This window comes from Zerene cesonia, chromosome 6 (assembly GCF_012273895.1).
Source record: "Zerene cesonia ecotype Mississippi chromosome 6, Zerene_cesonia_1.1, whole genome shotgun sequence".
NCBI classification, from domain to species: Eukaryota; Metazoa; Arthropoda; class Insecta; order Lepidoptera; family Pieridae; genus Zerene; species Zerene cesonia.
The window spans coordinates 4,359,027-4,385,759 of record NC_052107.1 but is presented as its reverse complement, the minus strand read 5'-3'; the positions used below and the strand labels follow the sequence as shown (position 1 = coordinate 4,385,759).

The 26,733-nt window shown below is 32.4% G+C and overlaps 2 protein-coding genes across 2 annotated transcripts; both read left to right on the top strand.

The window, feature by feature from the left end:
- Positions 1 to 6,183: 6,183 nt before the first annotated feature.
- LOC119840545 (aminopeptidase N) lies at positions 6,184 to 21,103 on the top strand. The gene is made up of 15 exons (XM_038367228.1): positions 6,184 to 6,261; positions 6,627 to 6,703; positions 6,911 to 7,176; positions 7,701 to 7,892; positions 8,914 to 9,069; positions 9,267 to 9,406; positions 10,523 to 10,712; positions 11,302 to 11,452; positions 12,094 to 12,302; positions 12,620 to 12,803; positions 13,471 to 13,669; positions 15,987 to 16,261; positions 17,583 to 17,779; positions 19,735 to 20,049; positions 20,550 to 21,103. Exons 1-15 carry the CDS (start codon positions 6,255 to 6,257, stop codon positions 20,815 to 20,817), a joined length of 2,826 nt encoding a protein of 941 aa, XP_038223156.1. The 5' UTR covers positions 6,184 to 6,254; the 3' UTR covers positions 20,818 to 21,103.
- Positions 21,104 to 24,008: 2,905 nt separating this feature from the next.
- LOC119840498 (waprin-Phi1-like) lies at positions 24,009 to 26,382 on the top strand. Its single transcript, XM_038367136.1, has 3 exons — positions 24,009 to 24,073; positions 24,977 to 25,159; positions 26,209 to 26,382. The coding sequence occupies exons 1-3, from the start codon at positions 24,046 to 24,048 to the stop codon at positions 26,364 to 26,366; spliced, it is 369 nt and encodes a 122-aa protein (XP_038223064.1). The 5' UTR covers positions 24,009 to 24,045; the 3' UTR covers positions 26,367 to 26,382.
- The last annotated feature ends 351 nt before the right edge of the window (positions 26,383 to 26,733 follow it).

The window sequence follows — 26,733 nt, the reverse complement described above, 5'->3', positions numbered from 1 at the left end:
GTGCAATGACAACGACACTAGAATTTAAAGCAGCGTGGAAATTGGGGTGCAGGGACACTTTGCAGGTACCAACTTGCCTAGTTGTGTAATTCTTGGCCCAAATCATAGAGTAAATTGAGTATATTGGGAATTAGACACTGATTGGCATCGTATTTCCCCCGTCTACTGCGCTTTAGGGTGTAGATTTAACTTCCAACAGACTGCATAATATTATATGTTCATTATTTTTAACAAAAATCTAAGCCGACTTCATATTGTCAGAATTAGACCAAACTTAAATGCGACCACATGGGAGGCACCAGCTATCAAATAAAGAAAGAATCGTAAAACTCGATTCATCCAGTAAAAAGTTGTAAGGTAACAAACACAAAAAGGCGTATTATTAAACTCCTACTTTTTGAAGTCAGTTGATGCAAAAATTATTGTGTCAGATTATTTTTATAAGTAAATGGATCTGCGCAGTGCAAAAAATGTTAAATGTATCTACATCTACACTATTGCCATTGATTTACACATAAATCTATACTGATATTATAAAGCTGAAGAGTTTTTTTGTTTGTTTGTTTGAACGCACTAATCTCAGGAACTACTGGTGCGATTTGAAAAATTCTGTCATTGTTCGATAGATCATATATTTCTGGTTATTATATAATACAACACAAGTTACACAGCCGCGATATTAAAACATAATTTCATCATGGTATAAATAACATCGAATAAATCAACCTTAAATCATGGTACGAAAGCGGGTTGAATTTCAAATTGTGATTCTCCGCTAATGTAATTCGAACAATGTTTAGGTTCGAGATTTAATTCGCTTGTATGCATGGACTTCAGTTACTTAATATTTATAAGTACTTTAGGTGTATAAGTTGTAAAGGCATGGTTCCCCTTTCTGATAACCGCAAGGAGAGCTCAGACAGCCGGTGCTGTTGCCACAATTGTGAAATTGTTTACTCTTCGTACATTCTCTTTATTAAATTGTTTTTAGTATTTATTTATTATTTCTATAAGCTTATGTGCTTGAGTCCTTTTCAATATTTGTTTTAATATGGTTGTCATAATGCTATTGATTGCACTTCCTTATTTTCTTTATTCGCTAACGAAGAAAGAAGAACTAAGAAGTTCTTACACTGAAACCCTAAATTATTTTAAAACTAGCTCCGTCCTTTCAAAATATTAAACGACTCAGCCATTTGCAATTTAATTGAACTTTTAAACTGCTTTTCTGATTTTTCCAATGACATGTTTGACTTTGATTTATTCAAATTCAAATTTATTCACTCGTTATAAAATATGATTCCCAAAATACAATTATAATTCTCTTAGTAACTAAACAATTAGCGTGTACTAATATGTTTAAGTAACTTAATATTATAAGTCCTATTGATAAATATTTGCCATTTTTACCGCCGCTAGGAAACCACTTATAGGTAATAAATTTGGCATCGATTTAAATTTCTCTCGAATATATCATTATAAATAGAGAAATCACTAGCTTTATGCAAATTGTGCAAAAGTACCTAATTCGATGTGAACGAGAAATAGTTATATGGAGTTAGAACATGCAGTCAATTAATGATAATGGGTTTTTAATTCTTTGCATTATCATTATATTTTATCTTAGATAATTATAAGATAAAAGACAACGAATACATTTAATGAATAAGTAAATTATTGCGGTTCATAATTTCATGTCACTCAAAAAGCTATGTTCTTTTACAATCCGACTTTCTGAACTTCAAGAGATTTTAGTGTCAATATAATTGCTTTGCTAGGTATTAGGTTTGCCTCACAGTTAACTTTTTTAAACACTGTAGCAAAACTAAGAAATTTGTTGAACTTACAATCGTAAAACCAACTAACTGTGGAACCTTAGATTCAAGAAGAAAAATAAAAATAAACAAAATAAATAAGATCTGAAGAAATCAGCAAGTCGATAATTAATATAAAATATTTTAACTAACGATATACATCTTACAATAACGATCGGACTTTTCTGGCTGTATTGTTTGAATCATGTTTTGTTGTTAATTAAATGTATGGATCCGCTAATCACATACTCGATGCGCTGGTTAGTATGACGCAATAATCAAAATGTTTAAGTAGGTTATGATAAACGCATTGAATGTACGTGATGAATAAATTTAATTGAAACAATAACAAACATATTAAAGGTTAATTAATGAAACATGTCCCGTGCAAATTCATTTTTAAAATGCTTCATACAAAATGTAAGTAACGTCCCAACTCCGGGCCACGTACATGCCACGCCCCGGACATGGTCCAGACTCTAGTCTAATATAAATCCCTTCTAAATCTATCGACATTCCGAAAAACGACGGATTTTTTTTCGACGTCTGTTGCGTGTTCTGGAACGTTGACTATTGCCAGATAGCATTTATTTTCACATAAATAAGAAAAAATTAAATAAAAAAAGCAATGTCTTCGTGGTGAAAAATTATCTGTGATGACTTCAAATTTGAACTAACTAAACGCATGCTTATTCATATCAAATATGTGTTGCATAATTTATAGTCACGTGAGTCTGACGTTATCTTGAATTGTAATAACAGCGGATGACATAATCTTCTTAATTCAAGAGAGGAAATATAAACCATGGGATAATAATATGCTACCCGGGTCACCCACATGCGTGCAAATATTCATGCGATGTATGATTTTTTGCGCTCATGTATGAAAAAACAAATATTTACAAATGTCGTCCACCGAAAAAACCTTGTGTCTTTGTGTGAATGTTCACGGCATTAGGTTAAGAGTACAATTTGTTTCATCATAATGTCCCCTTTTCATGTCATGTTCATTGTGCCCTTGAAATTGAATAAGCATCAACCAACCCGCATTAAAAAATTTTATTTCCATACGTATGTGGCTTAGGTTTTAAATTTTAAAATATGATGACAGACATAATTGTTACAAATATATGTATTTACAGATTATCTTACCTAATGAATGTTTAATTTATTTTACTGTGTTATATTAAATACGCCACGCTTTTTACTCTGAATTAATATGTAAATAACTTACATTTCATCATAATTTTGTTTTGAGGTGATTCATTATGATTCATTGTTTCATCTTCTACTTAATTTCATATTAAACTTTTTGTAATCAAAAATTATTTTCAAATTTTTAGTTCGATTGGCAATATAAATGTTTTTTTTTAGTTATTTTAAACTACAGTTTACTTATGCTATATAGTGAAGAAACATCAATATGCTTTTGGTGTTATTTTCGAGCAAGTAAAAGAGGAATCCATAGATTATACACTTATATATTGGGAGGAATCTACTTGATGTTATATTATTATATCGTCCCATAAACACTGCGAACACTGATGGTATCGTATTTTTAACACGCTTTTATTAGCTTCACTTGTATGTTTGTATGTATGTATGTAACTCACACCCGTTTTTCTCCCACTTCCCGCGAACCGATTTCATTCAAACTTTGTACACTTATTATTTACATACATCACAATATCGCACTGCTCGATTGTGTATGTAAATGTTTTTTTTTATGAAATGATTTTTAAATGAATGTTGAGGTGTTTGTTATGTTAAGTTTTTGTTTTAAAAAAATTGTGTCGTTTTAAAGAATATGACGTAAATAATAGAAAACCAAAATGGTTGCCACCTCTCAGTCTGCATCAACATTAGGGTTGCCAGGTGTAAACAACCAGGTATATTTTTATTGTGTGATTTTAATTTATATACAAAATTAAATTTAGGCTTAGTATTTTCTGTTACCGATACTGAATTGATGAGTTAAAAATTTGTCATTACAAAAACTATTAAAAGACAAAGAGTATTAACATTTGTCTCCTTCGACTGCAATGTTGCCAAAAATATTTGAGGACAGTTTTAAATGTGCGTTGTAAGCAACTTAATCTCTTTAGATTGTGCATATAATTGCTTTTAATAATCGCAGATTAGCTGCTATGAAATAGTCGAGGTTGTATTAATATGAGCTTTTATAATATTGTTTACTCTTAAATATGATACGGATGGCGTGGTACTTCCATTATCTAGTTGAAGCTGTGGAATTTATGTCGGTAATTCTCACATGATGCAGAATTGGAAACTTGTTCACTTTTCCTTGATTTATTCTTCTTGAAATGGACAATTCATCCGGTCGCCGTTTTTCTTAACGTAACGTTTACGTACTTAACACAGTAGCATTTGCATGCGTATATTTCTATATCACTTATGCATATAAAATAAATTTTATGAAACCTATTGGAATCAAACTCTTGGAAGTGTGCATGTTATTTATTGTATATTAATTATGTTACATGGTATATTGTGATTTTTTTGTGCATTTTAATTACTAAGTATGCGTCTGATTTGTATTTTAAGTATAGTAAATGTTCTCCACAACCTGAATTCCTAGGAAACACAACTTCATCAATCAATATTGATATTTTTATAAAATTATGCTAATAGAGCGTAACAAATTATGTGGAAAGGTACAATTATTGATCAGCAAACGGCTTCCGAGGCCAGACGCGCAATTTCCAACCTTAACGAGTCACGGAATTGATATTGATAAGAGATGAAATTACTTTGTCTGGCTTATAAAGTTAGCGAAGGTTTAACAAAATCACATAATTAGCAAGGTGACTTTTTACATTATTTTAATAATGTTCCACAGAACTTCAGATTGTAAAGCTTGTTTTTTATGTATATTTTCATTTTTTAATAATTGTACTTTTCATTGCTATTCTTCTAGTTTGTCTGGAAGAGATCGCTGTCTTAGCAATAAAAACGTCCTTTGTACTCTTCTGTGTTACCTTATATTTTACGTGTATACTTATATTATTGTTACTTTATTATTTTATGTAAATAAAGTATGTATGTTTGTTAAAAATCAAATGACACCTAATAATAATCGATTGACCCTTGGCCCTCATGTCTCTGCAGTGGGGACATATATAAATATAGGTTGATGATGATGATGAAGATGATAAATCGTCTTAAAACTGCATACAATAAATCAAACATGCCACTTTGAAATAAACAATGAATAACGTATTAAGATAACTTTGAAATAACTATTTGTAATTGAAAGACATCTAATTTATGACCAGTAAAGTACCAAGATACTATCAAAGTAAACTGATATTAATAATTTATTTATATATAATAAAACGACAAAATGCCTTTGTTTAGTATATCAATATACTTACGAAACCCAAAGGTTTCTACCACGTTGAAGTAGCAACATAGAGTTTTGCTTGACTTGACCCGCCATGAAAACGTATATTGTATATATATAATATACTTTTTAAGGTATGATTACTTAGAAAAGTGAAGTCCCGTGTCCCCTAGTGGGGTATGGGGCAGATGATATACATCTGTTTCACTGATCGATTTTCTTTATGGACAAGTAGGTGATCAGCCTTCTGTGTCCTGCCAGACCGAGACATTTTTTTTTGGTGCGTCCCCACCGGGAATCGAACCCAGGACGCCTCGGTTCTAAGCTCACGCGTTAACCACTGTACCAAGGAGGCGGTCATGATGATTATAACTTACTTAAGATAAAAGTATTTTTAAAATCGGTCAAGTAGCATTTGATTAAAATCGTATCAAGCTGGATAGTTGATTCCTCATTATACGTCTTGTACTTATAAGAATATTTTAAAATACTCAGTCGAAATATCAGTGCTTACTAGCTTGTTACTGTAAAGTATATGAAGTTTTTCTCTTAGTCCATTCATATCGGAACCTACTTTTTTAAAAGCGTAGAATACATTTACCGCATATCCAAGGCCCTCGGGGAAGGTGCTCTGGATTATATCGTACTCCCACTGCAACTATAGACTACCGACTAAACTTTACTTTTTCCTTTTTCCTCAAACAGCTGTCAATGACAGATATTCATTGAGTTTTTAAGCTACCCATTGTACGAGTGACTAATCAATTCCAAAGTTTCTCTATCCTGGAAACCACGACCAGGCTTAAGAGCAAGAGGAGTTCTGTGATTCTCTCGATCACTATCAAGCGAAAACAAGATAATTATTATAAAAATATGACACAAAGTACACAGTTAGACTTGTCCCCATACATAGATAATTTTCTCGCGATCTGAGTGTGTAATATCAGCAAGTTAATAAGATTAGCGAGTACAAGTGACAATCACAGTGTCGTCAGAGTAAATGGGAGATATCCTGCTACCAATTGAGCGAATGAGGAGGGACGGAGGATCATATAGCTGAAGTCCGTCGCCCTGATATGTTTCGTGAGTAACCTTCATAATTTTTGTCTTTTCATTTTGTTTTTTAATATTTTAATTACTGTAATCTGCCGGACTGTTGGTTGGCTTGATCGTCACTTTCCCGTTTTTCAAAATTTTACTTTTTTGGAAATATAAATAGCGCAGAGTAAGTACGTGTAGTACAAAAAGTAAAACTATGCTAATACTAAGAAATTAAATGGGAAATTATTTTTCACACCCATTTAAAGTCGCATTTAGAACAAAGAGTATCTGTATAGTTATAGGCCTTTACATATGCTTTAAGAGATTTTCTGACCTTAAACTATACTATTCTATAATACCCAAATAAGTCAGACGTAAATACGGTGAACGTTTTGATTTATCAACAGGTAAGATGAAGTCAATTGGTGGTTTGATCGCCGCTTGCGCATATTTGTGCTACGCTAATTCTCTTCCACCGGATAAGGTATGTTATATCATTCTATATATAATTAAAACTTACATATTATTCACACGATTAGATTTTTAATAGCTTTTGGATTTTCTATATCGGTTTGGGCAAGATCAAATAACTATTTAGTTCTTACACATGCCGACTCCCCCCCCCATCTGTACTTAGACCCAAGAAACACAAAGCTATCAAATCAATACATTTTTTAATTTTCTCGATTAGGATCAGAACGTACAAGGTCTTCACATCATCAAGACCCGTAGTATAGACTTGAACAACGCCCATGCTTTAACTTTAGAAGCACGTTTAGAAAAAACCATCGAACCAACTGGTTATCACCTCGATATTGAACCGTATTTGGAAGATGCACTATTCAAAGGTCATGTGAGGATTAATGTCACGTGGCTACAAGATTCAGATGAAATTAGTGTGCACTGCGATCACGACTTAGAAATAACAAATTATGAAGTGTATATTGAAGAATCAGGGTAAGTTTTTTTGGTACTGTAGTTAATTATCATCATCATTCGTCAATATTGGTTCTCCTTGTAGAGACACAGGTACTAAGGGTACAAGCCAGAGGCAGATGCCACACATCGGGGAATTTTTGATAATTCTGGCATGCCGGTTAACTCAAGATGTTTTCCTTACCGTTTCAAGTGGTGGTGGAGTAGATAAAAAATAGAGTAGAATAAAAATTAAAAATTAAAAAACTATTAATACTTGCTCGCTCGTTCAGCCTTAAGTCTCTCAATTCTTTATTGAACTCCGATGGCTCAACAACTGAGCCAGCGTCTTCATTAATACATGGTATCAGCAGAATGGGTGAGACTCGTAGAGGATTGAGCGTGTTTCATTTTATTTAGTCATTATCAAAATAAAATAAATAGATACCTACATTAAAGTATGTTGACTTTGAAATAGCATAATTGAATGATAGCTTTATCTAAAATCTTCATCTCTGTGTCTTGTTTACGATCACAATATAAGTATTTCTCAATATTGTCCATAGAAAAATGGAAAAGGTAACAATCAAAAAGATGAGGATGGATATCAAGAAGCCGATTCTAACACTGCGGTTAGATAAAACAGTTTCCAAGTTAACTATAGGCTACTTGGACTTCAGTTTCAAAGGGAACTTGCAAACCACATCGACTGATGGTTTCTTCACGTCGACTTACAAAACTGAGATCGATGAGGAGCGGTAAGTTTGTACATTTGCTTTTTGTTATATTTAGGTATTCCAGAACTTCTATCAGAGGGCCGTAGAATTTTTTAATGTGTGAACCTACAAATACATCCGCTTTCAATAGAAAATTTATAATTCATTTCACGTACAAAACACAGTCCGGAAAAAGAGATTTCGTGCTCAACTGTAATAATATTTAAAAATATAAACACAGTTAATTACAAAAAGCCTTTGTCTGTTGCTTGCTTTGTTCGTTTATGAGTATTTCCTGTAAAATATTTATTATAATATTCATCCTACTGATATTCAGTTGGAAATTGCATTGCTCGTGACTTAGATTTAAAAACTTAATTTATGTTATGTTAAATCTAATGTTATGTTATGTTAGTATTTAAAAATTGGAAAAGGGTTGATTTGAATTTCATTGTTTTAAGTTCCGCATTTCTCTTATTTAAAAATTTATATTTAAATAGTGAGACATATGATATTATTACGATGAAAATAGACAACGTTCGATGAAAAATATCAATTCCATTACAAACATTTTTAAAAAGTGTATGCAGTTTTAGAGCGTAAATGCAATGTAACTAAAATCTTTGAATTAATAAGTTACATACCAGTTCAATATATGGCTTTGGGTATTTCCCTGAAAGTCAATTTGAATCTTAAAAAGTTGACAATTTTAATTCAGTAATACGTTTCTCCTACGGTTTATGAATACGTAATGCATAAAGAAAATAGGTTAAATATTTTAAAGTTTTACGTGATTTTCTTCAAAAGTTACCTATAGGTTAATAAATACCGGAGCGTATTGAATAAAATACTTCAGATTTCTCCATTCGCTCAAGATATAATATTCTTCATCTCAAAACGGTATTGCATGCTATAACATCTCTTTAGAAATCTGATTGATAAGGGGATCCATTTATGGAAAGTGTCATATATTTTATTAAAGGAAAAGGGTAGAGAAAATCATAAGCACGTTTTTGAATTATCCTTACTATTCACGGACATTTTTCGTTTCATTTAATTTTAGCATAGTTGCTGGCACCCAACTTCGGCCAAACAATGCAAGGCGTATGTTTCCTTGTTTTGATGAACCGGGTTACAAGACTCCATTTGAATTGACAGTTGTGAGACCACGGGATATGATTGCTCTAAGTAACACACCCGTTGCTAAGACGGAAAATATGTAAGTAAATTCTATACGTTTTTACTCTCTTTATATTAGTGCAACTAACGATATTATGAGAAAATATTTAAAGCTTTGTTATTCTATATCTCGCTGACTGCAATCGAATTTAATGAAATTGTTGTTTAACTATTTTGCAAGAGGATAAGAAACATGCATCTAGGTATTTGTCGTTGTAACATGTTTGTGATTTTTAGAACTGATGAACCAGGCGCAGTGAAAGATTATTTTGAGAGAACTCCGCCGATGTCCACGTTCACTTTGGGTATCGTCATAGCTCATTTAAAACAACTCGGCGGTTCAACACATTATAAAGACGACAATGGAAATAATATCGGTAAGACTTGTTCTTGTAATTCATTTTATCGATGAATTTATTCTTCAACTTCCAGAGTTCGAACAGTGCATAATTCAAGAGAAGACGGGTCGCTATGTAAAAAATGTAAATTGAAAATCTTTATACGATTTATTCCCAAAGTTTGTGGAATCTGGTCGTAAAAACGAAGGTACTCAATAAAACCATTCGATTTCGCTATTAACCGACACTCGTAACCGAAATGTGTCGTGAACAAAAAGTTATGAGATTTATTTTATGAGAGCTCAAGAAAGTAGTTATGAAATTGCGATGCCGACACATAAAAGTTCGAGGATTAATCTTTTGTTTTATTAGTCGTTACCCACCTGATGTGATATTTTGAATGCGCAATATAAAAGATTATTTCTGACTTGTGCGTGTCAACTAAAATATGATGAATATGAGATAATATCATCTAGACCCTTCTATTACCTACTACGAGACGTGATCTTTGGTACTACTCGTAATATGCTAGGGCTAAAAGAGGGAATTCATATTACGAAGTCTGCACCCATTATCCGAAAACAGTAATCAAAACATCATCTGCCTCTGATAATACTGGAGTAATTTTAGTCCTTAAAGGGACCATATTACCACCTTATCTTGTAAGATTTATCCATAAGGGTATTCGGCGAACGCATAACGTATATCCGTAGACCGACTAGACTTAGTCCTAAATAGTAAGGACTCACCCTTATATTTCACGTCTTTATTAATCCACATAATATTTATTACGATTGTATAGGGTGTGTAATACATGAGTTTATACAGCTTAACGATATTCTTAGACTCCTTTTTATTTTAATATATTCATTTCTCGAGTTTTAATCAGACATTCGAAAAGCGGAGTTTCGATTTTCTTTGAGGACCCATGATTCTACTTCAGATGCAACGTAGATCAGCTTAGTGATTGGTTTCCTTTCACAGGTAAATAAAGATGGAGGATATTTCCTTGTATAAATTTAAATCGAACCCAGGTCTGCTTCCTTATATCGCACGTGCGAACCACAAAACAAATAAAATTAGTTTATTCAGTAGTTCGTTATGAAACTTGCAAGCAACAAAAAGTTCATTTAAAAGGTTAGAATTTGTTTGTAGAATTGCGTGTCTGGGCTCGACCAGAGTTCCTTCCAGCGCTAGAAGGTTTGCATGAGAAAGTTCCCCGTGTGTTTGCTGAGATCGCTAACTTCTGGCAAGTGCCTCTGCCCCTCAAGCGGCTGGATATAGTCGCTTTGCCAAATTACCTTGGCGTTAAACCTGTGGACAACTGGGGACTTATTGTTTTTAAGTAAGTAAACAGATACAAAAAGTGCTAATGGAAATTTCACAATTTCGTCTCATTGATATTAACAAAGCTTATTATAATAGTAGTAGTAGTACTAAGCTAGTTTTATCTTACTGTTATTGTTCCGCAAGTCAGGCGCAAATGTCGTCAATCTTATATTTCGTGCTAAAAACTTATTATAAATGTATCATTGAGACCTTCCAAACACACAAAACATTTTTTTTATTCAATCAAATGTACAGCTTGATAATTCCTTAGACTATCGTTTACCCACTCTATTGAAGAAATTAGAATTCTCATGTCTCATTCACATTCAGCTGGTTGAAGAATGGTGAGTTTTATATCAGCTGGTTATACAAAGATGTGAAAAGAATTTACTATTTCTTACGGCTTCAAAATTTTTCTCATGAAAGCTTATATTATATTACTGTGTGTGTATGTGTGTGTGTGTGTGTGTGTAAGTAAACTCAGTGTGTCCCTAATAATCCACCCATGTCTCTTACCCACCCATAACTCTAACATAAATTAAAGGAAGTATGCCTTTACCGTGTTTCTGAAGTCATAGTTCTCTATGTATATTTATGATTCTCAGGGAGAGTGACCTAACAAACCGCAGATACCTCCAATTAGAACAAGAGATCACATATCACTGGCTCGGAGCCCTCACCACACCCGCGTGGTGGAGCGACGCGTATGTAAATAAAGGACTCGTGGGGTATATTGCTGCAGAAATCGCTTTAAAGGTAAAAAATATATTCACATAGCGAAGCTGACATCGACCTTTTATATCGATTCGTAATTCCCTTCGTCCGTAGTACATATTATATGTCGCTCAGTGAAGTTGCAGCTTTCTATTTGTGAAATATTTTTTGAATTTGGTCCAGTGGTTTTCGCGTGAAAACGTTACAAACATACAAAAATACAATAATGTAAGTTTCCTCTTTGCAGTATTAGTATCTTGTACAATATACAATGGTTGTTATTCAATTTGAAAAATTCTTTCAGTGTTAGATAGCCCATTTATTGAGGAAGGCTATATATGTTCCACGGGCGAAGCCGGGGCGGACCGCTAGTAATACATATTTAAACTCAATAAACGAATAAGTCTTAACCAGTATATCTATATATATAAAATTCTCGTGTCACAGTTTTCGTTGCCATACTCCTCCGAAACGGCTTGACCGATTCCTCTGAAATTTGGTAAGCATATTGGGTAGGTCTGAGAATCGGCCAACATCTATTTTTTATCCCGATATTCCTACGGGATACGGACTTACGCGGGTGAAACCGCGGGGCGCAGCTAGTTTTTATATAAATCTCCCATAATTATAGTTCCCTTGTGCGTATAATCTCGTTTTTCCTAATTAATCACTTTATTCCGCAGCTTAACGACACGGAAATAGAAAGACAATGGCCGCTAACAGTGCTTTATTCAATATATTATGAGTTCAGCAAACGATACCCCCACTCTCGGATAACGGGTATGAAGCAAGAGACCGCCTGTACTAAGATAGAACTTCTGTTCAGACTTTTTAATTATACCCTCGGTGCTGATACTTTTAGGAAGGGATTAAGAAAATTCATAAAGGAAAAGTAAGTAACACATTTGGTTATGATGTTATATATTTTAGTATCTGATTGATTCGCCATATTTTATTACATTTTTAAAATTCATAGCTAGCATAGTGTTAATATTGTTATTTACAATGTATAGATCTTATGACTTATTCTTGGAGTATTGCTCGTATAAATGAATGAAGTGTTTAACATATCTTCAAATTTTATATTTTTCCGCATTTGAAGTTATTTCTATGCTATTCTAGTTCAATTCTTCGATCGTGTAGGTACTTTTTATTATTGTCTTTTGGAACATTTATAGCATAGACACACATTTATTTTCTGTTTTGTAGACGAATGAAAACCTTTACCAGCGATGATGTATGGAATGCTCTGAACGATGCTGCACGTGAAGACGGTAAAATTGCAAAAGACGTGGACATTAAAATGATAGCAGCAAGTTGGATAGAAAAGGACCGTCTTCCTTTAGTGACTGTTACTAGGAATTATGATAAAAATACAGCTCATGTGTCTCAGGTGAAATTAATTTTAATTATTATTATAAAGGATTTTTTTAAAATCATTTATAATATTACTAGCTGCTCCCCGCGGTTCATCCGCGCAAGTCCGCATCCCGTATATACATCGGGATAAAAAGTTGCCTATATGTTATTCCAGTTGTCCAGCTATCTACGTGTCAAATTTCATTGCCACCGGTTCAGTAGTTTTTGCGTGAAAGAGCAACACACACACGCATCCTTACAAACTTTCGCATTTATAATATTAGCTGCGCCCCGCGGTTTCACCCGCGCAAGTCCGCATCCCATAGAAATATCGGGATTTAAAGTTACCTATATGTTATTCCAGTTGTCCAGCTATCTACGTGCCAAATTTCATTGCGACCGGTTCAGTAGTTTTTGCGTGAAAGAGTAACACACAAACACATACATCCTTACAAACTTTCGCATTTATAATATAAGTAGGATTGTCGTAATTTTTTTCTATCCTTACCAAAATTCTATTGAATAAGGTTAATAAAATATAAACTAAACACAAACACCGTACAAACACCGAAACCTAACAAAATTCGTATTAGAATCAATTACTATACTGTGATCATTAATATCAGATCAAAAATTCTATTAAAGTTTCACATACAACATATTTTTCCCAACAGTAACATAATAAATGCATATTTCTCCAGAAAGTTTATCTCCGCGAGCGACCACACGATGTTCCAAACGCCGACAAGATGACTTGGCAACTACCATTAGTAGTGATACGTGGGGACAAGTTGGACTTTGCCAACACAGCTCCTGTAGCGTGGATGCAGGAGAAAGAAATTATTTTAGATAATATGCCCGGCAAACAACACTTTATCATCGTTAATCCTGAAGAAATTGGTAAGTCAATGAATGAGAGAACTAAATTTAGTAAGGGGCAATCCATAAATTACGTCACACGAATTTTACCTTTTTTTGACCCCTCCCCCTACTCGTCACAGCCTGTTATATTTAAGAAGCCCTGAAGTGACGTCACACATTGTTAATTTTAAGAAGGCATTTTAAAAAAGCGATTTTGAGTTCGTTAATTTTAAATGTCGAATCACAGTACATATTTTAAACCTTTCATTCCCCATTCCCCACCTACCCCTTATCACACTTTGTCACATATTGGTGATATCTTACCCCCCTTTAACGTGTGACGTAATTTATGGCTGCCCCTTAAGTAGTTAATAACAGTAACACCGTTTCAACTCAATGCTTTCTCTGGTTTTCATATTATATACAGACGGATAACAATAGATCATATTAGTGTTTTGTTTTTTCCTTTTGACGGTACGGTACGGTACGGTATCCTAAAAAGGCATAACTTTAATACATGTAAGGAATCCCCTAAAAATGACCCCATATTACATTTTAGAAGAACCAAACATGTCCGCTGAAATAGTTCCAAAATAAAGACAATGTTGAACTTTAGTCTGTTTATCCAATTCTAGCGTGTTGTACCCAAATTTGATAAGGATCCTTCGAGTCGCACACTTCCATCTTACTAGTGTCCCACTGGAATATCAAGTAACATAAATGTCTACGTCTACATTTAAGCCATTCAGACATTACTGATCTCAGTTCTCACAAACATAAATCAAATCATGTTCTTGCAGGATAAGGATAAATTATGGTATATACATATCATTTTGCTATGTATTAGCTTTGCGTCTACGGTTTAGCGCGCTTTATAATAATAATAATAATATTTTGATATCCTATCCTACTTCTTCCCTACTATCCTACTTCCTACTAATCCTACTAATATTATAAATGCGAAATTTTTTAAGGATGTGTGTGTGTATTTGTTGCTCTTTCACGCAAAAACTACTGAACCGATTGCAATGAAATTTGGTACGTAGACAGCTGGACAACTGAAATAACATATATGCAAGGCTTTTTATCCCGATATTCCTATGGGATACGTACTTACGCGGGTGAAACCGAGGGGCGCAGCTAATGATATATAAATATTATATAGCTTAATCAGTTCAGTGGTTTGAACGTGAAGAAGAGACATGCAGTTACTTTCGCATTCCTAATAATTACGGGAAATTGTTAATTGACTTGTACAAACCAGAAGTACAAGGTTTATATCATAAAGTATAGTAGAACAAAACAAAAAGATAAGAATTCACAGTTTTCGCAGGCGCGGCAATATAAATAAATTTATTTGTTTACTTTTAGCAAATTTCGTTCATAAATATTAGGAATTGTATTCAGAAAGCCTTTATGAATTATTTCTTTGTACAAAATTTTATTATGCTAATAAGGATTTTCTTAACTCGTGCTAAGAAATATTTATTTCGTTAATAATGGTTATATGGACAATTTTGATACGATGTCAATCTAATTAGCCGCGAAATTTTGCACAACTGATTTATTCTTAATCATCATCATCAGACCATATATGTTCCCAATACTGGAACGCCTCCTATGAGGGAACCCGCATTCTTAATCAAAAGATAAGTTACAATACAATATTCTATTGGGTATGATAACTTATTGTTCTGATTAGGATCGCTAGGATTAAAATATTTCCTTACATACATTCTGAATAAGAAAGAGTAAGTGTTTTACAATTTCGTTGATTTTATCATTAATAATGTGTATGTATTAGTTTAAATATATTTATTATTTATAATATTTAATAAAGGTTTACCTTAATGGAATCTGAGAAAAGGCGTACGATAATCAGTGACAAATTTAATGAATGATAATCCGGGACATCTCCTAATAATACTGAGTAATATTTGAAATGGGTTTATCATTATTCATGAATTTAAATTCATAATACTGCTATTTGATTTAATGTTGGTGGCAAGAATTGTTTGAAATTACAACAACAATGCTGCGTTTTCTTTATTTGTTTTATTTAATGAAAAAAAATAACAGGTTATTATGTATTAAATATACTATAATGGAACAGCGTAGGTTGTAAATATTTAAATTGTTTTTTACTGAATCCTTATTATGGAAAGCATCTATATATTTCTAATTTATAAAAAAAAAATCATACATTTGTGGGCGAAATAAATGTACAAACTAAGAGAAAATGTTCTATCGTATTATTTTCACACAGCCCCTGACTGAATCTGAATGAATTACACTGAATCCCAACTATTAAAAGACGCATCAAGTTTTAGTCACTATGTAACACTTATATTTCCAGCCCCATTCCCAGTCAATTACGAGAAAGACAATTGGAACCTCCTCCTACAGTTCTTACAGAGTGACCAGCGTGTAGCTATACCATCATTGACCCGAGCGAAGATATTGCACGACGCATGGAACCTCGCCTATGCCGGTGAACTTTCCTTCGTCACTGCATTAAATATGACGTTGTTTTTGAAAAACGAGAAAGATTACATGGTATGGGAGCCGGTGTTTACAATGATCGATCACATCGGAAGGCATATTTGCTCGTGTATAGCTGATAAATTTAGGGTAAGTTAATAGTCATGAAATAGTACGGGGAGTTGTATTTATAGATTTGCTTTGATGAATCAACCCTTTGTTGAATATTATATCAGGTTATTCTGTCATAGATTCGTGATTGATAGATTTTTAATTGTATTTTACCCGACTGTCTGAATGAGGTTAACCTCATAATCGTCAAATATTCATATTTTTCAAATGTATGTAACAATGTATATCCATTTCTTTAGAACGCTACAGACGTTATTAACAAGTCTTTATGATTTTGATGATTTTTTTAGTCTACATAATGCATTCAATGAAGTGGTGAGAGTGCCGTATAGGATGTTATTCTACGTCCCATACATACCTCCATTTAAGAGATATCTAAAAGATCAGGTTTATTTTTATCAGTTGTTTTAAAAACAATGTAAACTTGATGCTACATATTAAGTTTCAATATAAAAGAATTTATTATAATCAACTCGAAGCCATTTTATTAAAATAAATCCAGATATAATCAGACTTTTCTAAAAGAAGCTGAATTCATTTTTAGTATTTTCGTATACGAAAATTCAAAATGAAACTTTAGGTTCACCCTTAGGTTTGCCACACTGTAGCTATGAAAGCGGCCTAATAGGCAATCAACTGGTTTCAAAGTTAATCTAAAACTCGGCTTATTCTAAGTGGATTTCGATGTTGTGACTTGTTGCTGCTGTGTCTGTGATTTATTTACATTTCCATTTTATCTATTCTAGAGGAATGGATGTTGATGAAAAGTAACTAGTTTTGCATTTTGCTTTTCTGATTTTTAGCGAATGAATTTGGTCTCAGATTGAGGTATAAACATTTATAATTACATCTAGTTATTAAAAACGTATGACACAATTTCTCGAAAGATATGCTATGCTTTGGTATCCAAAATGTATGCTTACTATAGGGTTATAATAATGTTCTTTTATTAGAAAAGACTCAACTTTTCTATTTGTTCACGAAATTCTTTCTAAACTTCGTAAATCGTTACGATAAACGATTGTGAATATTTACGACTTGTTCGTCTCGCTTTTATCAATTTACATTTTTTATTTAATCAAAGTACAAGATTTCATTTTCGTGAATTATTTTTTCGTTACCTTTTTATTTTATACATTCTAGAAAAAATGTAATTAATCAAATTTAATCATACTTTATACAAGGTAAGAGAAAGGAATTATTTCTTTTATAAAATGGATATTTATGAATGAAAGAAGCTGATGCGTTAAGGATAGTAAAAGAAAAATAGTAATCCTCAGTAGCTTATACACGCACTGTAGCTTATACTTAAATAACAAAAAATACTCCACCCCTCTAGGCATACGTTCGTACATTCCTCAGTCCCCTTTACAACGAGCTGAAGATTGAGAAAGAAAATGAAGAAGCTGGAAGGAAGAATCTACGGTCACTAACGAAGTCTTTCCTGTGTAAGGCTGGATACAAACCCTGCATACAGGAAGCACAGGAAGCTTATGATAAATGGATGCAAGCACCTAATCCTGATGATGGAAATCCGTAAGTATTCGGATATATTGGTTAGATTTTGTTTCTTATATGTAAAGAATCGACTTCTTTACATAATACAAACGGTAACGGTTAAAATTTTGCTCAAAGAAAATTTAGAAAAGTAAAGTCTTAACGTAATGGCCTTCGTATTTTCACATCTAATTTATGTTACAACTGGCACATAATTTAACTTTTAAATTACTAGCTGCGCGCCGCGGTTTCACCCGCGTAAGTCCGTATCCCGTAGGAATATCGGGATAAAAAGTTGCCTATATGCTATTCAAGTTGTCCAGCTATCTACATACCAAATTTCATTGCAATCGGTTCAGCAGTTTTTGCGTGAAAGAGCAACAAACGCACACACATCCTTACAAACTTTCGCATTTATAATGTTAGTGGGAAGCTTGCTTTCACCATACGATTACGTATACAGCACATTTTTTCTTCCCTAAAACTAAGACATAGAAAGGACGCATAAACATAATAAAACCATAATATTATGTTAATAGTATTTTACTTTTTCACAATAATAAAATCAGAAAAGATTATCCCAACAAAGGATCTCTTCAGATGTGAATTCTTCTGAGAACTCACTGAATGTTGACATGTCTGAAGGGACTCGATTAAATGGCCTAAATCAAATGTATTCGGACCAATGCTAACGTGTTTCTTAGTACCTCTCGAATGTGTGTCTATTCTTCTTTACACGGCGTCTAGTTTGGAATTTTACTAGGAAAAATATTCAGTTGTTAACATAAATAGTATGTGTATTTTTAACATAGCTCTTGAAAGTTTTATTCTCAATTGAATAGATAGGATGATTTTCATGTAAGATTATGCAATTAAGTTTAATATTATCGTATTTCTGTAGTTTATTTACTACCTTAATGTATTTTAAAGCAAAGAATAATTGCATGGTGTATGAATTGAATGAATTATTTTTTGTATCTTAAAAAAAAAATGCTTTGTCTTTCATTAAGGTAGTTAGTTATTCATAGACATGTTTACTGGGAAACAAAAAAGTTTAAAGTTTTTAATATTTAATCTTACTTTTTTACCAATTACAAAATATAAATAAATATACTAAATAATGCTTTTAACACAAAAATAGAAAATATAGTGAGTATTCGTGATTTATTATATCCCTGTCTAAAACAAGATCCGTTCCCCTACGAATTTCCATTGTCACTATTTCGCCGTAGCGTAAAACAAGTGATAGCTGAGTGAATTTAGGTCGCTCTCTGTATTTTGCGAGATGTTTCATTTCTTAGAAATCTCTATAAAAGAGAATTTTTAAACCGTATTCTCAATGAATGCACTCAAGAATGATATTTGCGTCTTTAGAATTAAATTAAGATGCTGAGGTTGCTTTCACGATCGGGTTGGAAGCAGAAAATATCAGATAGAAACTATCGATACGTTTCCACGATGTTTAATAAACCAGTTCACCGTTATTTTAGTTTTGGTTTGTAGTTGCAATTTCGGAAAAAACAGTCGTGTCCCTTATGTATACTTGCTAAACTTTTAATAAATAGTATTTTCTTGTGTTTGATTTTCCGCGAGTATACATTTAGAAATTAAAAACTTATTAACGGATTTTGAACGATTACTGTAAAGTTTGCGAAACGTCGAGTTAGTAATATAATGAATATTCGCGTTTAAAATACGTTAAAAAGTCTTTAATTTCTACAAATTTTTAACTTTTTATAGACATTATTTACAATCAAAATAAAACTATATATTTTGTATGTTTCTAAAACAAAGGATAGTCAGAGAAATTCATAAAATCTTCAGACAATTCTATACTTCACATAATATATTTTATAAGTTATACAGACTTCTTGGTAATTATACACATTTGTACAAAATCTTAAACGTAACGTGACATATTTTTTAGGTTTTACATACCTACATAATCGATAGTTTTCTTGCATATTTAATTTCTACCAAACGCCCACTTTCAGGATACCAAATCAGTTCATATGTCCAGTCTTCAAATGGGGTTCGCAAAAGGAGTGGGAATTTGGTCTTCAGCGAGTCATAAACTTCCCATCATCAAGGAAGCAAAGCGAAAGGACGTATCTTCTGAAGACACTAGCTGGGTGCCCGATAGAAGAGTACAAGATAAATAGACTCTTGAATATCACCATTCTAGAAGGGAATGGAAACTTCACTGAGACAGATCTATTCTTGATATTCAGTATGCTGACTGGAGGCTCGGAGGGATACACGACGCTATTTCATTTCTTGGAAAATAACTTTGATTTCTTAAAGGAAAAGTAAGTTTTACATTTCATTAAAATTTCATTTCCTCAAACGTTGATTGCTGTTAGTACTTCGCTTCTTTCTGTTAATTTCCTTTGAAACACTGCGATGATATTATATTGCTATCATAGGAAATTCTTAAAACTTCAGAAAAGTATCGTGTGAATTAGAAATGGAAATATCGAAACACTGTCTTAATTTATATTTGTAGAAGCAAGATCTTTCAGTTGTCACGTAAGAAGTATTCACCATTAATCGACATAGAGAAACTACAATAATCTCTGAGCCATATTCGTTTAAGTCTATACTTATTCACAATGTAATACTGAAGAGTTTGTTTGTTTATTTGAACGGTCTGATCTCAGGAACTCCTGAGACAGTAAAAATTTTTTTTCATCTTTCGAAATGTGCGTAATACTTGATTGTTATAAGCGATTAATACACATACTACGAACGAAGTCAGACGCACTGTTAGTAAAATATATTATAACCAATAATTCAAACAATTTCACAGATTCTCATCGAAAACGAACCTATGGGACAATCTGATTTCGTCAGCTACCGGCGAATTCACAACTCAGGCAGGTCTAGATTTAGTATCTAGGCTATACGTAGCCCACCAAGGGGAATTTGGTTCCGCAGAACATATAATAGAAAAGTCAATGAGAAATATTAGAGAGGAAGTGAAATGGTCATCCGAAAATATACCCGTTATTGAACAGTGGCTGGATGATTATAAGCAAATGTCAGATGTTAAGGATGATCAGTTTATAAAGAATTGATGTGCTAATTTAGGTGCTATGAATAATAGATTTAAGGTTCATTTTAAGAAAAATCGTATGAGAAGATTTAATAAGGTTTGTATATTTGATTAAAAGTAACATTATTTCTAAGTTATTATCGTTGTAAATTTGTTATCGGATGTTTTTGAAGGAGGTGGAAGGTGGAAACTCCCTTTTAAATATTCTTTATTATAAGTCCTCATGTAGTAAAACTTGTTGTCATATATTGCATAGAACTATTATGTTATTTGTTCTTTTATGTTTTTAATAAAACGTGTGAAGAGTATTGTGTTTTTTTATAAATATATATAACGCAAATACCCGGCATATAAGTACCCTGTATGTTGCCTATCTCATCTAGTGAAAGAATCATTAAAATTGGTCGTTTAATCCAGAGATTGACATAGAGGAGAACTCCACTAATATCAGGATTATTACTGATAAAAATTTAACTTATAAAATAAATCAACCCGCAGCGATAAGCTAGTCTTATCTTATTTGTTTATCTTATTCATTTATATACTCTTATATGTATTCTCTCCATATATTCTAGTAAATCATTTTATCGAAGGAAAAACAGCACACGTAATTTTCAAATGAGGAAGAGGGAATTCTCCTACTACAGGTTTTTTAAACTTACCAGGGGAGTTCCAAATATATGTAACCACACACACAGGCTGTATAAAAAAGTCTTATATGTTATAGTCTTAAAGTCTTTAATGATATAACTATTATAGTCTTATATGGTATATAATAGAATTGTAAGAAAGTTATAAATTCTATAAACACGCATATTCCGAGATCCTAAGAAAAATTAAAAATGCTTGCTAACATCGAATTTTCAGGTACTATAATAAATTACCCAAGCGCAAGTCGCAAAGCTGAAGGTACTAAAGGAAGGCAATAAAATGAGTAATGTTGTAAAAGTTTTAGTATGAGATGTACTTGGAGCAGAATAATTGTTTTGAACGAATTATAAAGTTTAGAACCTGCTACAGACTCAAATTGAACTCTTCCGAGTAATTTATAAAGGAAATAGGGTTAGTGATTTTTCATTTTATATGATGTAAAGAGGAAAGGACTTTGATAAAAAATCTAAGAAAATTCAGATTTCCTTTGTAGAGTACTTAAGGGGTAGATGAGTCTTGTATTGCACTCAAATAGATATTGGGGTATCAGAATATGAAAAGGATATCTAGACACATATATGAAATTTTTCATACTAAAATTGTTACCCGCTACCGAGGGAATTTTATCATTAACCGTTTAATATTGACCTAACTAATGTCAGTTTCTTAAAACCGATACCATATCATCAGTGTTAAATGATAACCCTTGACGTAAGTCTATAGTAGAGTAATACAGCTATTCGCTATTCAATTAATTTGACCAATAGCGCCTAACAGACGTCTAGAGGCAATTAATAAGTTTAAATAAACTGTCAGGAATAAAAGAATGGTATCAACAGAAGAATGTTGGTTGACTTTGTTACTAAAAATCTAATTTTTAGTTTTATAGCATTGCAATGCTTTATAAATTTCATTAATAACAATAGATACTGAATATGACCTCTTCAATCTAGCCTGTTCCACGGAAAAGCTGTCTTTATTCTACGAAACGTCCGCAGCACGTTGTATGTTATCCACCTCATTTCCATTCAAAACGCCACCTTCGAATATTTTGAACGTGCCCATTTTGTAACAAATGGCAGAAGATAAACGAAGTAACACGATAAAACTCCGGTAAACATTTTTCCAATACTGCAATTGCGGAAGCTCATCGCTCGAGGTCTTCATGCCGAAGGCAGATAATTTTGTTTAGTGGCGTCCCGAAGCGAATCTCTCCCGACCTTCGATTGATTCGGTTACGTTAACGATGAATAAACACTATTTAAAAATCAGCGTTTGAAAGAAAACAAGTTTGTATTCAAAAGAATTTTTCATGTTGATTTATAAAAGAGTTATAACGTTTTTGTGTCTGTTTTACAATGATGTTTCCAGTTTTTGTCGATATTAATGGTTAGCAATTAATATTAAAGTAAATTAATATAATTATGTTTTATGCGAGCTATTTCAAACAGCAAAATAAGTAAATTACAAATTTTAAACATGTAAGATCTACAATCGACCTTACACCTCTCCAAATGTTCATGGGCGATGGTGGCGCTTACCATCAGGCGACCCACCAGCTCCATTGCCGACTAACATCATATAAAAAAACTCGTTAAAGGGGACTACAGGAGCAAAAAGCATGATTTAAGCAATATTAACATATTATACCAAATCCCCTTTTAATAGTGATTATTTTTTTAGTTCAATCAATTCCTTTTTAGTTCCTCGAATTCTTATTTATAAAAATAATATGTACTCTTGTGTATTACGTGTATATACTTATTGCTGGTTTTTCCGAATGGGTTTTTATTCTCAGTTATTGTTAATTTTTTATGCATTTATATTAAGGATAGGCGGTCATCATAAAGTTATCTCGGTTGACTTATGGACACACTGATAAAATGCTTTGTGAACGAAATTGTAATTTTAATTAACCGTCTTTACAAAAAAAGACCTGATATCTTTAATTCACTGAAACATTACTTTTTTAAGTGAATTAATTTAAGGTCTTACCTTTCACAAATACCTATAGTAAGATACCAAAAAAGAATTAAATACCTCTAGCATTTCGATTTTTTACTTACTTTTTCTGGTCTAATATACATATAAATATGTTTATTTATTCTGTTAGTATATTTAGTAGTTAGTACTAAAGGTATTCAGTTTTTTTTGTATCAGGAATATTAAATATCTTGGTTTTAATTTTGTAGTTTTGGTAGAAGTACAATAATTTAACACCATAGTAAGATGGACCTTGTATAAATAAGCGAATAATTTGCGTTAACCCTCGAAACAAAAATGAGTTTGCATTTTTTCCTTATTCATTATTTAAAATACAGTTTCGTTGAGTTTGCTTTTAGCTATATTTGATTAAAATAGGTCTAATATAATATACAGTATACACTCCCACAAAATAACAAACGAAACAGCTTGAACAGTTCAATACTAAAAAGTGCGAAAAACGCAAAACACACAACAATAGAGTTAGAGGGTTTTAAACTAAAATTTAGTTTATATTGTTTGTTAATCTATTTGCTCGTGAGTAGTGCGATTTGATATCATCATAGTTTCAAAACAGAGGAATAATATTATGGTCGTGTGTTGAAACGGAGATACAATGTTATTCATATTTTTCGTTATTTTTGGTGAGTTAGTGTTGTGATAAAGTTTCATTTGGTGAAAGGTGGAGTGTTTAATTCGTTGAAAATATATACGTAATTCACAACCATTATGTGCCTGGATATATATTGCAACATGTTTTTATTTGTTCGTGCATTTTGAATAAAACAAAAAAAATTGAATTTTCAGGAAAATACAGTGATTAATTATTATGTGTCGTATCTTAATGCTAATAAATGGAAAAAAAGATATTTAAAAATTGGATTGAACTAGCGATATTGCAAGCTTATGAAAACTTATGATCCGTTTTTCGGTAGATGTATGGGAATGGATAGTTATGTATTATGCTTCTCAGTATTTACTTTTCCAAAAGGTTCGTGTAGCGACTAGCGAGCCGATGGAACCCGCATCAAGCTCCTATTTCTATGTAAACTTAATATTATAAAAAGAAAACATATGTTTTTGTATGTATCCACAAATACTACTTTGACTATTTGTGGGTATCCCCAAGATAATCGGTCTATACCCATTGCAAAATTTCTTCATTTTTACTGAGTGACATAGGCTATAATATATATAGTTTATTCCGCTAGTTTTTAATAAAGTGATACTACGTAATATATCAAACAAGCAATTTCAATTTGATTCTCATATAAATGTGTTTTTATGGTAAAGCTTATACAAAGAAAGAAGGAAAAAGAAAATGTTTGGTAATAACATCGTATCAATGCCACAATCCAGCAAAAAATAAAAATTATTAAATTATTAAATAACAAAAAGTCGAAATCGGTATAAAAAATAAACTAAATAAAATAATAAAAAGGTGGACTTACAACTCTAATTTCTTGTATTACATTATGTATTACATGTTGTATTACATTAGTTTGTATTCATATAATCATCCCTGATTTTATTTATTTTCTAAACAGCTGTATCTATCACACTATCATCATGTCAAACGGGGTCGTGTCCGCCGACCCTGTCAGTGGACATATGCGAGGCTCTCTGCGGACCCTCAGTGGCGTGTAACAGCACTCAGCTATGCTGCCCTACAACGTGCGGAGGGGCCATGTGTGTTGACGCTATGACACAGAGGCATTTCGTCACATTAGGTAAGCGAGAAGAGAGAGTGATGATATACCATATTCTACAATAAACTTTGTATACTCAAGGAATAGTATTCATATCGAAATTAAAAACTTTTTGACGGATTTTAAACGCGATTTATTTATTATATTATTAACCCGACGTTTCGAACAATGAATAAAACGCGTTTAAAATCCGTTAAAAAGTTTTTAATTTCTAAATGTATAATACTCGCGTAAAATCAAACACAAGAAAGTATTCATTTCATCAAAATCTGTATATAAATCACTAAGTACAATGTAAAAAGATGGAACTGCGAATGCATTTACAAAATAATCAAAGTGATACATTACTTTACAAAGCATAGTGCTTTGTAAAAGTACGTGGTATATAGAATACAGACCACGAAACTCCTTAACGCAAATCATAATTTTGTACACATTTTAGGGGCAACTTTGTCACAAAGTGCAGCACAGTAGTCTAGATTCTAGTGGAACTGTTGAACCAACCGCTAAAAGAAGTTTTTATTAATAAATGCTGCACTTCCTGACTTTTGTGAAATAATATTAAAGTTTTATCATATTATCTCTGCTTTTATAATCGAAGTTTGTAAGAGCTAAAAGAAGCATTTTCTTTTGTAGTTTTTGTTTGATGAAGCTCTATTGAGGTATAAACAATAACATTTAAACATATTAATATTGTTTATATATTTATACTAATTATTACACAAATACTAGGTTATTATGCATTATTTGAAATCCTGTCTAAAAGATTGTTGTGATTTTTTTGAACGATGATGAAAAATTGATTTATATTTGATTAGCTGTTCGCCCCGGCTCCGCCCGTGGTACTTATATAGCCTATGCCACTCAGAAAAGTTGTAGCTTTCCAAAGGTGAAAGATTTTTAAAATTGGTCCGGTAGTTTTTGCGTGAAAACTTTACAAACATACAAAAGTACGAAAGTTTCCTATTTATAATATAAGTGACGATAAGTAAAGATAATTAGAAATTTGTCATTTGCTGTCTTCAATGTCTTACATTCCCACACATTTATCTTTTATTTTTTATTTCCAGTGAAAAAAGGCCACTGTCCCGAATACCCTCGCGGGCCCTGGGTCTGCAGTCACACTTGCACCGGAGACTCAGATTGTCCCAGAACCCTCAAGTGTTGTCCCAATAGATGTGGGGCACTGATTTGCCAGAAACCAGAACAAGATGAAACAGTACAATGATTACAATTTGTAAATAAAATAGTGTTGTCTCCTTCTAACGCATTTATTTTATCATTAGTGTAAATAGTGTTGCCCCTTCTAACACATTTGATAATTATTCGTTTATATTATATGAATACAGCATTCAACATTTCAGTCGCTTTGAAAGATCACACTATAGAGTTTAGTAGTTTATAGTATAATATAATTTAGTATAAAAGGGGCGAAGGCATAGGCGAAAATTTTGTTTCTGTTTCTAGATTTACGATTACAAATTCTAAGTAACGATGCCAATAGGTTTAATTGACACCTATATCTTTTATTTTCATATTTTTCATAGACTGAGATACATGGTGGCGCCATGAGAAGTTAACTTTTAAAAAAAGCT

What these genes read in the sequence shown, in the direction of transcription:
- LOC119840498 (XM_038367136.1), top strand. Translation starts at nt 24,046, where the DNA reads ATGTTATTCATATTTTTCGTTATTTTTG. An exon ending in CATATTTTTCGTTATTTTTG is followed by an intron (nt 24,074 to 24,976) that starts GTGAGTTAGTGT and finishes TTTTCTAAACAG; the next exon opens with CTGTATCTATCACACTATCA. An exon ending in GAGGCATTTCGTCACATTAG is followed by an intron (nt 25,160 to 26,208) that starts GTAAGCGAGAAG and finishes TTTTATTTCCAG; the next exon opens with TGAAAAAAGGCCACTGTCCC.
- LOC119840545 (XM_038367228.1), top strand. An exon ending in TGGGGACTTATTGTTTTTAA is followed by an intron (nt 10,713 to 11,301) that starts GTAAGTAAACAG and finishes TATGATTCTCAG; the next exon opens with GGAGAGTGACCTAACAAACC. An exon ending in TTTGATTTCTTAAAGGAAAA is followed by an intron (nt 20,050 to 20,549) that starts GTAAGTTTTACA and finishes ACAATTTCACAG; the next exon opens with ATTCTCATCGAAAACGAACC.